Below are 12,456 nucleotides of genomic sequence, written 5' to 3' on the forward strand. Positions count from 1 at the left end.
GAGGGGTGCTCGGGGGAAGGCGGTGCTCGGAGAACCGCCCTCCCCCTCGGCCCGCTCTCCGCCCCGGCTCTGCCGCTGCTGCCGCCTCGGAGCCCGCCGGAGGGATGCGGAGCGCGGCGCTGAAGCGCTGCCTGGCCCCGGCGCTCCCCGCCGCGCTGCCGCGGGGCCGCGGACTCTGTGGGCGCCAACCGCGGGGCGGCGGAGCGGCCGCGGCGGTGCGGTAAGAGGCGCACGTGGGAGGCGGCGCCGGCTGATGCAACCGGGGGTGGGGGGAAAGGGGATTTGGGTGAGGGGGAGGATGTTTCCTCAGTGGATGCGTCGGGTTGGGTTTTGGGGTGGTAAAATGCGCCTCCATTTCCCCCCACGCAGGCACCGGTTTGTTTGTTTTGTGTTGTTTTGTTGTTTGTTTGTTTGTTTTCGGGGATTTTGTGTTACGGCAATTTGGGGGTGTGCAAAGCAGGCTGTGTGCGGGGCTGGTTCAGATGAGGCTGCCCATGGACGTCTGCCTGGAAAACGTGTCATGGGTGTCGTCTCTTGTCGCAACCCCCCTCCCGCCCCATCCATTCAGCCTCAGCTGGGACAGTTTGTCTGCCGCAGTATTGACCTGAATTGACCATTGGCTTCTGCAAGGGGGCGGGTGTGAGGTAGCAAAAAAACACCCTAGGCTGCGAATTCCTCTGTTAGGCTTGCCCGCTGTGAGGGACAGACAGATATCTTTTAGGGGGTCTCCTCCTTCCTTTTCTGGGTATGTATCATCTGCATGTACAGAGGGTAACAGGGGAGAGCCAGCAGCCCCTTATCCAGAATTTTTTTCCTGAAAGCAGTCCCAGTGCCTGGCTGCCAGCGGTTTTTCCAAGAAGTAGTGTGGCAAACAGAGCTCCTCTTGTTTCTCTGCTGCCCGCAGCTCTGAATAGCATCCATGAAATTGACTGGTTTGCTGCTGTTAGTGCTGGTGATGCCAGTGTTAAGCTGTACTGGCCCCAGGTGTAAAGGCCTCTGCTTCTGTCACCACCAGGACCTGGGGTATGAAAATGAAGGACCCGCCTGAGCCAAGGGCTGAGGGTGGTGGATCCCTGCTTTGCTTCCTATGGTGGATCTGGACAAGCCTTCTTGTGAAATAGCATAGACTAGCTATAAAATTTGGGGCATGTTGGAGCAATGACGTGTAGCTGTAAAACCAAGGTATTTTGATGTCTTAAGGTTTTCTCTCCCTGTCTGCTCAACACCAGCCTTCACAGTTTACATCTATCTGCAATTTTGGTAATTAAAAGTGTACCGTCCTAAGCATTTATTCCATATTGCTGACTAACGTAGGTTTCGGCTGACTGATGTTAGGAAGGTTTATTTTGCTAAAGATCTTCTTGTTATTATGTTGCAGCAAAATCACAGAGAATGCAAAGAAATCCTTGGCCTCTCTTAAGAGAGAAAACCCTCGGCTTGAGCCAACACTTGCTATTATTCAGGTAAAGTATTTCTGTATGCTACCGGCTGTGAGAGATCCCCTTCATACTGTTGCTTGTCTAGAGCTTCAGAAGCACATGATGCAGAAAGGAACTTTTATTCAAGCAAAGTGACAGAAGAAGGTAGTTCCACCGGACTGTAGATTGCCCTTCTCCAGGCCTGAAACAGCCACAGCAAACTTCAGGCTGTGGGAAAGGTTTGGAAAAGAAGGAACGATTTTATCCCTTCCACCTTTTGCTAAGTCTTTCCCATTTTAAGTAAGGATTGCTTTTTTTACAGGTTGTCTAAGTTGGTTGACATAATTTAGTTAAAGTCAAAGCAGTTGTTCTTGACCTTTATTTAGCTTGAAGCTTTTGTTGCAGTCCTGAAAAAACTGTTTACGTGCCTGAAAACACTGGCCTCCCATCACCTCCCACTCTGAAATAACATTTCCAGGGTTAAGGAAAGACCCTGCTGCTTCCTGCCAGCCTTGTTGCCTTTGGGCAGCTGTAGCTTATGACTGCATTACTGAGAGATGGTCCTCCTTAGATTTCTTGGGGTTTCAAGGCCAAGCAACTGGGGATTTTTGTCATTCAGAGTGAGACCCAGAGCTGTGCAGGCAAAAATGTTTTTGTCCTGTTTCCTAGGATGGCGATGTTGGTTTTGAGTGGTGCACACCGCATCTTTGACCCAGTAGGTTTTAATTTTAAAACCTAGTTATAAATATTTTAAAGCATTAATAGTGAATCTAAGAAATGCAGCAGCAACTTAATTTCAGTAAGTCTTCTAGTGAGGCTGAACAAGCTCTCCTCTTACCTTCTTCAGGTAACAGCAGATGATGTTTTCAAATAGCCCTCTAAAGCTATATGTTTAAGGACTGCTAGAAAAGCAGTGACCTGTCTTCTCATTGACCTGTTGTTTCTCACTCCTATCTTGTCTCCATCCAGTTGCACTGTGTGCTGGACTGGGGCAGTGATCCAGCTTGGGCCAGAGGGCTCTGCAGAGGCTCCCTTTTAGCCACATTAGCCCATAAGTCTGGTGTTCTGCATGGCCAGATGAGTGTTTTATGCTGGCACGAGGGAAGGGATATTGTTAGGGTGGGAGAGAGCATAGTGTGAGGAAGGGGAGGTTCCTGCTCACTTTTAATATCAATTGGGATGCATCTACATCGGTGTTTTGGTCTTGATCATGGCTTTACTTTAACTGAATGTTCCTCTTGTTCCCATTTACCCCACTTGGTCTACAACCTGAGGTAGCTGTAGGAACATACGGCCTAGATCCTTCTGGATGAAATTCACCCAAATGATGTTCTCCAGCTGTCAGTCACCCAGGGTCTAGTCTGGTTTTAAGGACTGGTGCAGTAACCTAGCAGTGCTAGGTTAATGGTTGGATTTGATCATCCTGAAAGTCTGTTCCAACCTAAATGATTCTATGATTCTATGATTCTATGGCTGAAGCAGAACTCCTTTAAATGCGCATCTGTTGTTAGTCTACAAATGCGCTTGTGGTGCACTGTTCTACTGGGTAACATGGGTAGAGCCTTAAAATTCATGCTGGTCTCCATGTGCTGTGTTGCACACAGAGGAGCAGAGGGAGGGCGGTAAAACGATCTCCTATGCCAGTTGCTCTTGAGTAACAGCGCTCGGCATAATGTGGCACCACCTCTGCAGCAGTTCTGGGAATGAGGAGTTGCAGACTAAGCCCACTCTGGTGTGGTTTTAGATGCATTCTTTTCCTCTCGAGCCATCTGAACCTGAATTGATACTGAGATTGATACCTGCATTGCTTGTTTTACCCCTTTTGAACCTTTGTTGGAGCTGTGCAGCAACAAAAAATCATTGGTGGCTGCTTCTTAATTTTGTTGAAGCTGAAAACCAATACACAGGAGCAGAATCCCGTTTAGTGGTGGAGCTGTGGTCCTGCAAAGCTCAGCAAAGTGCTGCCATCTCCCCTGCACCCCCTGTCCTGTGCTCTGCCAGCCCACCACATCCTGAGCTCTGGCCTCGGCTGTACCACCCCACAGGTTGTGATGGGAACCAGTTCTGGGCAGGGATTTCTGCGCTCACACAAGGTGAGTGTTCACCAGCTGGCACCACAGGAACAGGGGCATTACAGGGGACAGTGTGGTATAGCTGGTGGCTGTATCCCAGGTAAACCTCTCAACCAGTCCTGGTGGTTACACATCAGTGTGCGGATACAATTCCACATTTACTGGTGTGGGGGAGCAGCTGCTGAGCTGTCCTTAGTCCCATCTCTTCTTCCCATGCTGCAGTGTGAGCTCCACACATGTTCTCAGTGGGGCAGCCTCCGTGCTGTCGCTTGCCCGCAGCTGCCAGATTTGGGGAGTGGGAGACTGGTAGTGGGGCACCAGGGACATACGCGGTGCTGAGCTGGGCGAGGGAGGTGTGGGATGGAGAGCAAACCTTCATCGCCTCTCAGAAGCTGCCTCTCTCCATGGAGCCTATCCTTTTAAATGCTCTTTTTTTCATGGTCAGCAATCTTTGAACCATTTGGGATTAACAGGTTGGTAAATTGTTAACGGGCTTGAATGGAAATCATTTTGGGTGACGCTAGTGACAGTCAAAGCCAGCGCTGGCAGCTAACCACAATGTGAGCAGCTCAAGTCTGATGGGAAGCCACTGGTACTGAGTCTTCTAGAAAAAGCTATGTAGAGTGTGTTCATTAAATTGTAATGAAACCTTTTAAAATTATTTATTTTGGTCCTGTTGTCTGGGTTGGAAGATGGGTTTTATACATAATCATGTAGCCGTGAGAAGTGTTTTATTCACTCTGTTATGCAGCCACTAATGTTTTTGAGGATGGAACAGTCACTGATCTGTTGGTATTTCTAGTTCTGGATAGTGAATTCTCAGTTTATTGTTACAATATATTAAAATTTTGTAAAAGCCACCTAAGATTCAAGAGTAACTTGGAAGAGTAAAATTTGGTTGTAATTATTATGATTAAATATTGTAATGTATATGGTGCAGAGACCTCAGGGAGGAGGATTCCTGGGTGAGATGGTCTCCCAGGTAAATCTGCCCAGGAGAGACTTCTGTCCTAGGGCAGGTCCTAGGAAACAATAACTTCTCTTGCTTTGGCATAGACAGAACTCACTGTAGTATGTGATGATAATTATTTGCCTCATTTCTGGTGGTAAGGCAAACCAGCACTGTTAGGTGTAATGGGGACACTGCAGGAAATGCTAGTATTGCTGTAGCTCGTTTCATCCTTGTAACAAGGCTGGATGGAGAACGGTATCTTCAGATAACAGACTGGTAGCTTCTTGAATGGTAAACTTACATTAAGGAACTGGCCACTCTTTTCTATAAAAGCCAGGCTAATATCAACACACACTTAAACTAATCAAGCCAAAATAAATTTACTGGGTGGCCTTCTGCTTCTTTCTTAGAATTGCTAGGCTTTTTATATGCATGAATTTTAGTAGGCACAAACATCCTCACTGTCATTTCTTGCATAGACCTGTGCATTAGTGTATTCACATTCTTAAACATAAATTTATTATTTTAAAACTTCGTTTCTATTTTGTTTCCCAAGGCACATAATGACCCCGTGACTCAAGACATGAACAAGAGCTTTGCCAGAGAGGTAAGCTTTAGCTGGTACCCTTGTTATTAATCATAAACTACTTGCCTTTCGTAATTATAAGTATTTTCTTTTGGCAGATTGGTCTACGTGTTATTCACATCTGTCTCCCTGAAGGCAGCAGCAAGGATGAGGTAACTGCAGTACCTGGAAGGACTCTGCCTTTTTATCTTTCATCATAAACTTAAATTTATTCCTGACTTTCATTAGCACTTTGACTGACCTCTATTAACTCAAATGAGGGTTGGGACTGCCTTAGTTCAAATAATTATCACAGAATCACAGAATGGTTTGGGTTGGAATGGACCTCTGGAGATCATCTAGTACAACCCACCTGCTAAAGCAGGTTCACCTAGAGTAGATTGCACGGGAATGTGTCCAGGCACATTTTGAATGTCTCCAGAGAAGGAGAACTCCAGAACCTCTTTGAGCAGCCTGTTCCAGTGTCTGTCACCCTCAAAATAAATAAGTTTCTCCTCATATTTGAATGGAACTTCCTGTGTTTCATTTAGTGCCTGTTGCCCTTATCCTGTTGTTGGACACCACTGAAAAGAGTCTGGTCCCATCCTCTTGACATCTGCCTTGAAGATACTTATAAGATCCCCTCTCAGCCTTCTCCAGGCTGAACAGACCCAGCTCTCTCAGACTTTCCTTATAAGGAAGATGCTCCAGACCCATAACCATCTCTGTAGCCCTCCACTGGACTCTCTCCAGTAATTCCTTGTCCTTCTTAAACAGGGGAGCCCAGAACTGGACTCAGTGCTCCAGATGCGACATCACCAGGGCAGAGTAGATGGGGAGGATAACCTCCCTCAACCTGCTGGTCACACGTTTCCTAATGCACCCCAGGATACGTTGACCTTCTTGGCCACAGGGGCACATTGCTGACTCATGGTCAACCTGTTGTCTACTAGGACTCTCAGGTCCTTCTCTGCAGGGCTGCTTTCCAGCAGATCAGCCTCTAACCTGTACTTGTGCCTGGGGTTATTCCTTCTTAGGTGAAGGACCCTACAGTTACCTTTGTTGAATTTCACCAAGTTCTTCTCTGCCCAGTCCTCCAACCTCTCCAGATCTTGCCAAATGGCAGCACAGCCTTCTACTGTATCAACCCTTCCTCTCAGTTTGGTATCATCAGCAAAGTTGCTGAGGGTGCACTCTGTCCCTTCACCCAGGTTACTGGTGAATAGGTTGAAGAAGACTGGATCCCGTACTGACCTCTGGGGAACCCCACTAGCTACAGGCCTCCAACTAGACCCTGTACCACTGATCACAGGCCTCTGAGCTCTGCCATCCAACCAGTTGTCAATCCATTTCACTGTTCATTCATCCAACCCACACTTCCTGACCTTACCTATGAGGATGTTGTGAGAGACAGTGTCAAAAGCCTTTCTGAAGTCAAGGTAGACAACATCCACTGCTCTCCCCTCATCTATTCAGCCAGTCATGCCATCACAGAAGGCTACCAGTTTGGTCAAGCATGATTTCCCTTTGGTGAATCTGTTGACTGCTCCTGATAACCTGATTATCCCCCTATTGGCAAGCATGGGAAAAAAGGGAATTAGTGGGCTTGGGTGCTGTCCCTTGGCAAGCTGAGGCAGAATCACAGAATGTTAGGGATTGGAAGGGACCTCAAAAGATCATCTAGTCCAATCCTCCTGCCAGAGCAGAACACCTAGATGAAGTTACACAGGAAGGCATCCAGGAGCGTTTTGAATGTCTCCAGAGAAGGAGACTCCACAACCTCCCTGGGCAGCCTGTTCCAGTGTCTGTCACCCTCGCTGTGAAGAAGTTTCTTCTCATATCTAAGTGGAACCTCCTGTATTCCAGTTTGTACCCATTGCCCCTTGTCTTTTCATTGGTTGTCACTGAGAAGAGCCTGGCTCCATCTTTGTGACTCTCACCCTTTATATATTTATAAATATTAATGAGGTCACCCCTCAGTCTCCTCCAAGCTAAAGAGCCCCAGCTCCCTCAGCCTTTCCTCATAAGGGAGATGCTCCACTCCCTTAATAATCTTCGTGGCTCTGCGCTGGACTCTCTCCAGCAGTTCCCTGTCCTTCTTGAACTGAAGGGCCCAGAACTGGACACTATTCCAGGTGTGGTCTCACCAGGGCAGAGTAGAGGGGAAGGAGGACCTCTCTCAATCTACTAACCACCCCCCTTGTAATACACCCCAGGATTCCATTGGCCTTCCTGGCCACAAGGGCACAGTGCTGGCTCATGGTCATCCTGCTGTCCACCAGGACCCCCAGGGCCCTTCCCCCTATGCTGCTCTCTAATAGGTCATTCCCCAACTTATACTGGAACCTGGGGTCATGGGTTATATGATAGAAAGATACGCTCACATGACATTTCTTACGTGAGAAAACTTTAAGATGTTTCATTCCATTGTATTGTTTGCGGTCACAGCAGAATAGCATATATCACTATGGATCAGCATTGCACTTTAGAGATGAAGCAATCCAGGGTAGGCAATACAGTCTTGGATGTCAAATATTGGCGTCTTGTAAAATATTTGCACTCATATCTGGTTCAGTACTTGAAATCCTTAAACTTTTGTGCAGGGCCTTTTCAAAATAGCAATTCTTCACAGGATGACTGACAGCTCTTAGGATTAGGGTCTTTTGAGAAGGAAAGCTGGTAACAATATATGCTGGTTTAATAATATGCATTTTATTGTGTGCAATTGCTTTTGCCAGTGTTACAACTTTTTGTTCATGTTCTGTGTTGGTACATGATCTGGTTCTATTTTGAACCATATCGTAAACAAGGCTGCTTGTTTCTAAAAGGATCTTCTGATGTGTAGAGCTTTTGCTGAGATTTGGAACAGTGAGAGACAAAATGCTTTTGGCAGCATAATGTCACATAATACATGTTTGCAAAATGTTTACAATAGAGTCAGGGTGGCTTAATTTGGTAAGCCATGGAAATATAAAACAAGGAAAGCAGGTTATTGCTTTTCCATTTAGTTGCAGTAGTATGTGAGAGAAGCAAAAGTGGCTATAAGGTAGTTTTAAAAGATAGGTTTTATCCCCTTCTATTTAAGTTCTTCTTTTGTCTGTTGTTCTGATCTTTGATGCTTTTTCTTTACTTCCTAGATTGTCAATGAAATTTTGAGACTTAATGAAGATCCTAATGTGCAAGGCCTTGCCCTTGACCTCCCAGAAAGCTTATATAGCAGTAAGGTATTAAACGCTGTGAAACCAGAGAAGGATGTGGATGGGTAAGTGAAGCACTGAGAAATAACATTAGCAGATGCAATGCTGATGGCTCTGTAACATCAATTTTCCCCTCTGCTTTTCATTAATGGATTCCTCAGACAATGTGTCTGGCTGTGCTATTGAGCAGTGATAAAAGATGCCACTGAATCAATGAGAAGTCTTTTGTTGAAGTAATTTTGATCATTATCTTTGTATATGGTATATTCAGGACATGGTCTTTTCAAAGAAATCAAAATCAAAGTTCAGATTTACTAATGATACTAAAGGTATCTCAGTACTTGAGTAATATAAATGGTAGTCACAAAGTACTGAACACAAACCCCAAAATTTTCACGAGAAGGATTGAAGAAAAAGTTGCAGAGAAGGCTTTAAATTCCTTACAGCACTCTCTTGCAGTGGGAGAGTAGGCTGTAATAGTTTTAGCTTTCAAATCAGTCTTGAGTTGCACTGCTCTCTGGAGAGACCAATGGCATAATTTAGGCATCTGGGTTACCATTTTGCTGCTCTTGCAGCCTTCTTGCTCCCAAGACTGTTACCCTTTTTTTTTTTTTTCACTCTTTTTCCTGTCTCCTCTTTTTTTTTAATTTCAGGAAAAAAAAAAAAAAACTGAAAATCTTGCAAATTAGTCACCTTTCTGTTATCTGGAGTACTGGAGATTGACAGAATAGAAAAGTCAGAGCCTCCTTGTGTATGAGAGAGGATGCAGCAGCGGTGCAGACACAGCTGAGTTCCCCCTGGCCTGAGCCCTGGAGGGTGTGTTGCCTTGGGCTCAGCTGGGCTCCGGCAGTGCTGGTCTGGTTCCACTGAGGTGTTTTGTCCCAATGTGCCGTGGGCGGCCCACTGTGATGAGTAAAGAGCTACCTGTTAATTGTGGGCTCATGTTACTTGTTCAAACTCACAGGTTCCTCTTCTGGTCTCTTTTTTTTTTTTTTTTTAATTGTCATATTTTTCCCTTACAGAGTATCTGATGTAAACTTAGGACGCTTGGTACGTGGTGATACCTATGACTGTCTAGTTCCTCCTACAGTGTGTGCTGTGATGGAGCTTCTTGAAGATTTAGGTGAGACCTTATATCATAATTATTACATTAATTTTAGCCTAACTAATTTTCTCAGTTTTAGTCCTGGGTGGGAGACAAATATATTCTCACCTTGTTGTGTTTTCTGGTTTGTGTTCTTTCCCACCTGACATATATTTGTCTCCTGTTGGTGAGGAACCTTAGTGAGATCTGAATGTAATATTTGCAGAAATGGATCTCAGTCCTGGAGATTTTGGAGATAAGACAGGGACTACCTGACATCAACAGACTTAATCTCACTGAAGCCACCCAAGACACCTGAAGCTTCAAAACCAAAAATACAAATATCACTTAGGTATTTCACTTGGCAATTTTGATTAGTGTGAACAGCTGGAGAAATCCACGTCTGCCTGTAAATAACTGCTAAGTGAATCTTTTGTTTTAGGTTGCATTGTGTAAATCCTAACATTAAAATGGCAGATTTAAACAAGTGGCTTTACAGTGTGTGAAGCTGCTAGTTTAAGGCAGCATTTCAGAAGCAGTCTCTCATAGTGATTCTTAGTTGTTGAGACAAGGATTTCTGTAACAGAACTGTAAACAGGAGTTCAAATGTACTTTGTAACAAATGTTAATGAAAGAATTTGTGCAAATAAAATACCAGAAAACCAGAAGAGCAGTATTTGCTTACTCAAATTAGAGAGTCACCAGGTAACAACTTAAAACCTGTGGTTTCTGTTGCTGCATGGGCTCGAAAAGAGTTGCCTGTGGTGCCCCAGCAGCAGAGGTTGTGCAGGCACACAGTGCTGCCCTGTTAGAAGCCACTTTGCTGGCTCTTCTGAGAGCTTTGGTGATAGGTGGCCTGGTAAAGAGGAGGTTCACGCAGGCGCTCCAGCTCCGTGGCCCGGCAGAGGCTGGTGCCGGTGCCTGTGCAGCCGCGAGCTTCTGAATGACATTTTCTTGTGTCACGCAGGTGGGAAAACGGTGCTGCTGGTGGGAGCTGGTGGGGCAGTGGGTGCCGCCTTGCAGTGCGTGCTGCAGCAGGAGGGAGCTGCCACCCTGAGCTGCCCCTGGAAAGCCCCTCAGCTGCAGAGACAGGTGAGAGAGAGAGATCTTCTGCCTGCCCCATGCCCAGGGGTCATCTTGCATCCCCCCCATAGAATCATAGAATGGTTTGGGTTGGAAGGGACATTCAAAGGTCATCTAGTTCCACCGCTCTGCAATGAGCAGGGACATCTTCAACTAGATCAGGTTGCTCAGAGCCCTGTCCAGCCTGACCTTGAATATTTCCAGGGATGAGGCATCTGGAACCTCTCTGGGCAACCTGTTCCAGTGTTTCACCATCCTCATTGTAAAAAAATTTCTTCCTTATATTTAACCTGAATCTCCCCTCTTCTAGTTTAAAACCATTACCCCTTATTCTGTTGTAACGGACCCTACTGAAATGTCTGTCCCCATCTTTCTCATAGGCCCCTTTAAGTACTGAAAGGCAGTAATAAGGTCTCCCTGGAGTCTTCTCTTCTTCAGGCTGAACAACCCCAACTCTCTTAGTCTGTCCTCACAGCAGATCTGTTCCAGCCATCTGATAATTTTTGTGAGCTCCTCTGGACCGTCTCCAACAGGTCAACGTCTTTCCCGTACTGAGGGCTCCAAAGCTGCACAAAAGACTTCCAGTTGATTCTCACCAGAACAGAGTAGAGGGTCGGAATCACCTCCCTCAACCTGCTGGCCATGCTCCTTTTGATGCAGCTCAAGATACAATTGACCTTCTGGGCTGTAAGCGCTCGTTGCTGGCTCATGTCCAATCTTTCATTCACCAGTACCCCCAAGTCCTCCTCCGCAGGGCTGCTCTCAATCCCTTCATCCCCCAGCCTGTACTGATTCTAAGGATTGCCCTGACTCAGGTGCAGGACTTTGCACTTGGCCTTGTTGAACCCTGTCAGCTGCTCGCATGGTGCTGCTGCCCTCCTCTGATGTTCCTGAGGAGGAGACTTGTCGTTGCAGTCATGGGCAGCACTGGGGCACTGGAGCTCGCTGGTAGCCAACATGAGTTAGGATCTTCTCTTCTCTCCTTCGTGCTTGCTCAGAAATGGTGCTCAGGCAAACAGGGATCTCTACCAGAATATTACATATGTAGCAGCAGCTGTTATGACTCCATTACTTTACACCAATAGCTGTGAGAGAATGAATTCGGAGGTACGTTTTCAAACAAATGTGTTAGGTTTCCCTTTTTCTTTCCCTCAGTGCGAGAGATGCCCACTTTCTTCTCATCCTGTGATATAGTCATCTGTATGAAATTATTTTCATTGAATTTGTGTCTTAAAGGTTTGCAAATGCTACCTGTTTGGGACAAGGAGGATCTTTATCTTTGAAGAGAACTGTAAAAGGCTTCAGAGAAATTTAGGAGCCTTGATTCAAAAGATTTAATTTACCTGGTCTTCCTGGTTGCGTTTTGCAGAGCTTTTGGCAATAACTTAGAAGTTGGTATGACTTTCTGCCAGACTTCCCAGTTTATCCCTTAGTTCCAAATTCCACAGAATAAAACAATAGGTAATGGTGTTGTCCTTTGGACATGTGCAGAGGAGTTCATAAGTTGGCTGTAGAAGAGGTGCAAATACTTCCAGGGCTGTTTGCAAGTCGCTGTAGGGTGAGGAGCAAGTGACAGCTGTAGCGTTATATCTGGTAGCACTTACCACAAGGTGGCAGCCAATGCAAAATAGTATCAAACCACTAGGTTTTGAAGGCAAGGACAGGAGGAGGAAATCCGTTTAAGCAGCTGTGATAGTTAGAAAGGTCTCTGGCAAATCGGTGTTTTCACAGCTGCGGATGTTTTTGTCAGGCTTGTCTCAGCTCTGTGCTTTAAGTGACTGACGGCACTTAGGAAACATATGCCACTCTTGGAGATGGGAGCACTGTGAACTTAATACTGGCCATGTCTCTTTCCTTGATTATTTTTCATGGCCTGGGGTTGTGCTAGAGGACTGCTTTGGGCTGGATGGTGTGGATCATGGGGTGGCCAGAGGTGTTTCCACTGGTTCACAGCAAAAGTCTTGGAGCGGGCCAGAGCTGCTTGTGCAGTGCTGTCTATGTGCTGGAGAGAGACCTGTTTCCTTCCATCCAGATGCTTTCCCATAATCATGCTTTGCTTTTTATAATTCCCCGTAGCTTACCTCT

At 46.0% G+C, this 12,456-nt stretch overlaps 1 protein-coding gene across 3 annotated transcripts in view; it reads left to right on the forward strand.

The window, feature by feature from the left end:
- Positions 1-70: 70 nt before the first annotated feature.
- MTHFD1L (methylenetetrahydrofolate dehydrogenase (NADP+ dependent) 1 like) overlaps positions 71-12,456 on the forward strand; it is a 154,560-nt gene continuing 142,174 nt past the window's right edge. Inside the window, exons 1-7 of one of the 3 annotated variants that reach the window (XM_082049792.1) lie at positions 71-220; positions 1,379-1,463; positions 4,999-5,049; positions 5,127-5,180; positions 8,145-8,269; positions 9,227-9,327; positions 10,256-10,380. In XM_082049792.1, coding sequence (XP_081905918.1) covers positions 105-220; positions 1,379-1,463; positions 4,999-5,049; positions 5,127-5,180; positions 8,145-8,269; positions 9,227-9,327; positions 10,256-10,380 — 657 coding nt within the window. In that variant the 5' untranslated portion in view covers positions 71-104. Of the gene's footprint in view, positions 221-319; positions 746-1,378; positions 1,464-3,320; positions 3,512-4,998; positions 5,050-5,126; positions 5,181-8,144; positions 8,270-9,226; positions 9,328-10,255; positions 10,381-12,456 lie in introns of those variants that run through there. The other 2 variants (XM_082049794.1, XM_082049793.1) reach the window with 2 other exon arrangements.

The sequence above is a fragment of the Streptopelia decaocto genome, assembly GCF_964273445.1.
Source record: "Streptopelia decaocto genome assembly, chromosome: 3".
Taxonomy (NCBI): domain Eukaryota; kingdom Metazoa; phylum Chordata; class Aves; order Columbiformes; family Columbidae; genus Streptopelia; species Streptopelia decaocto.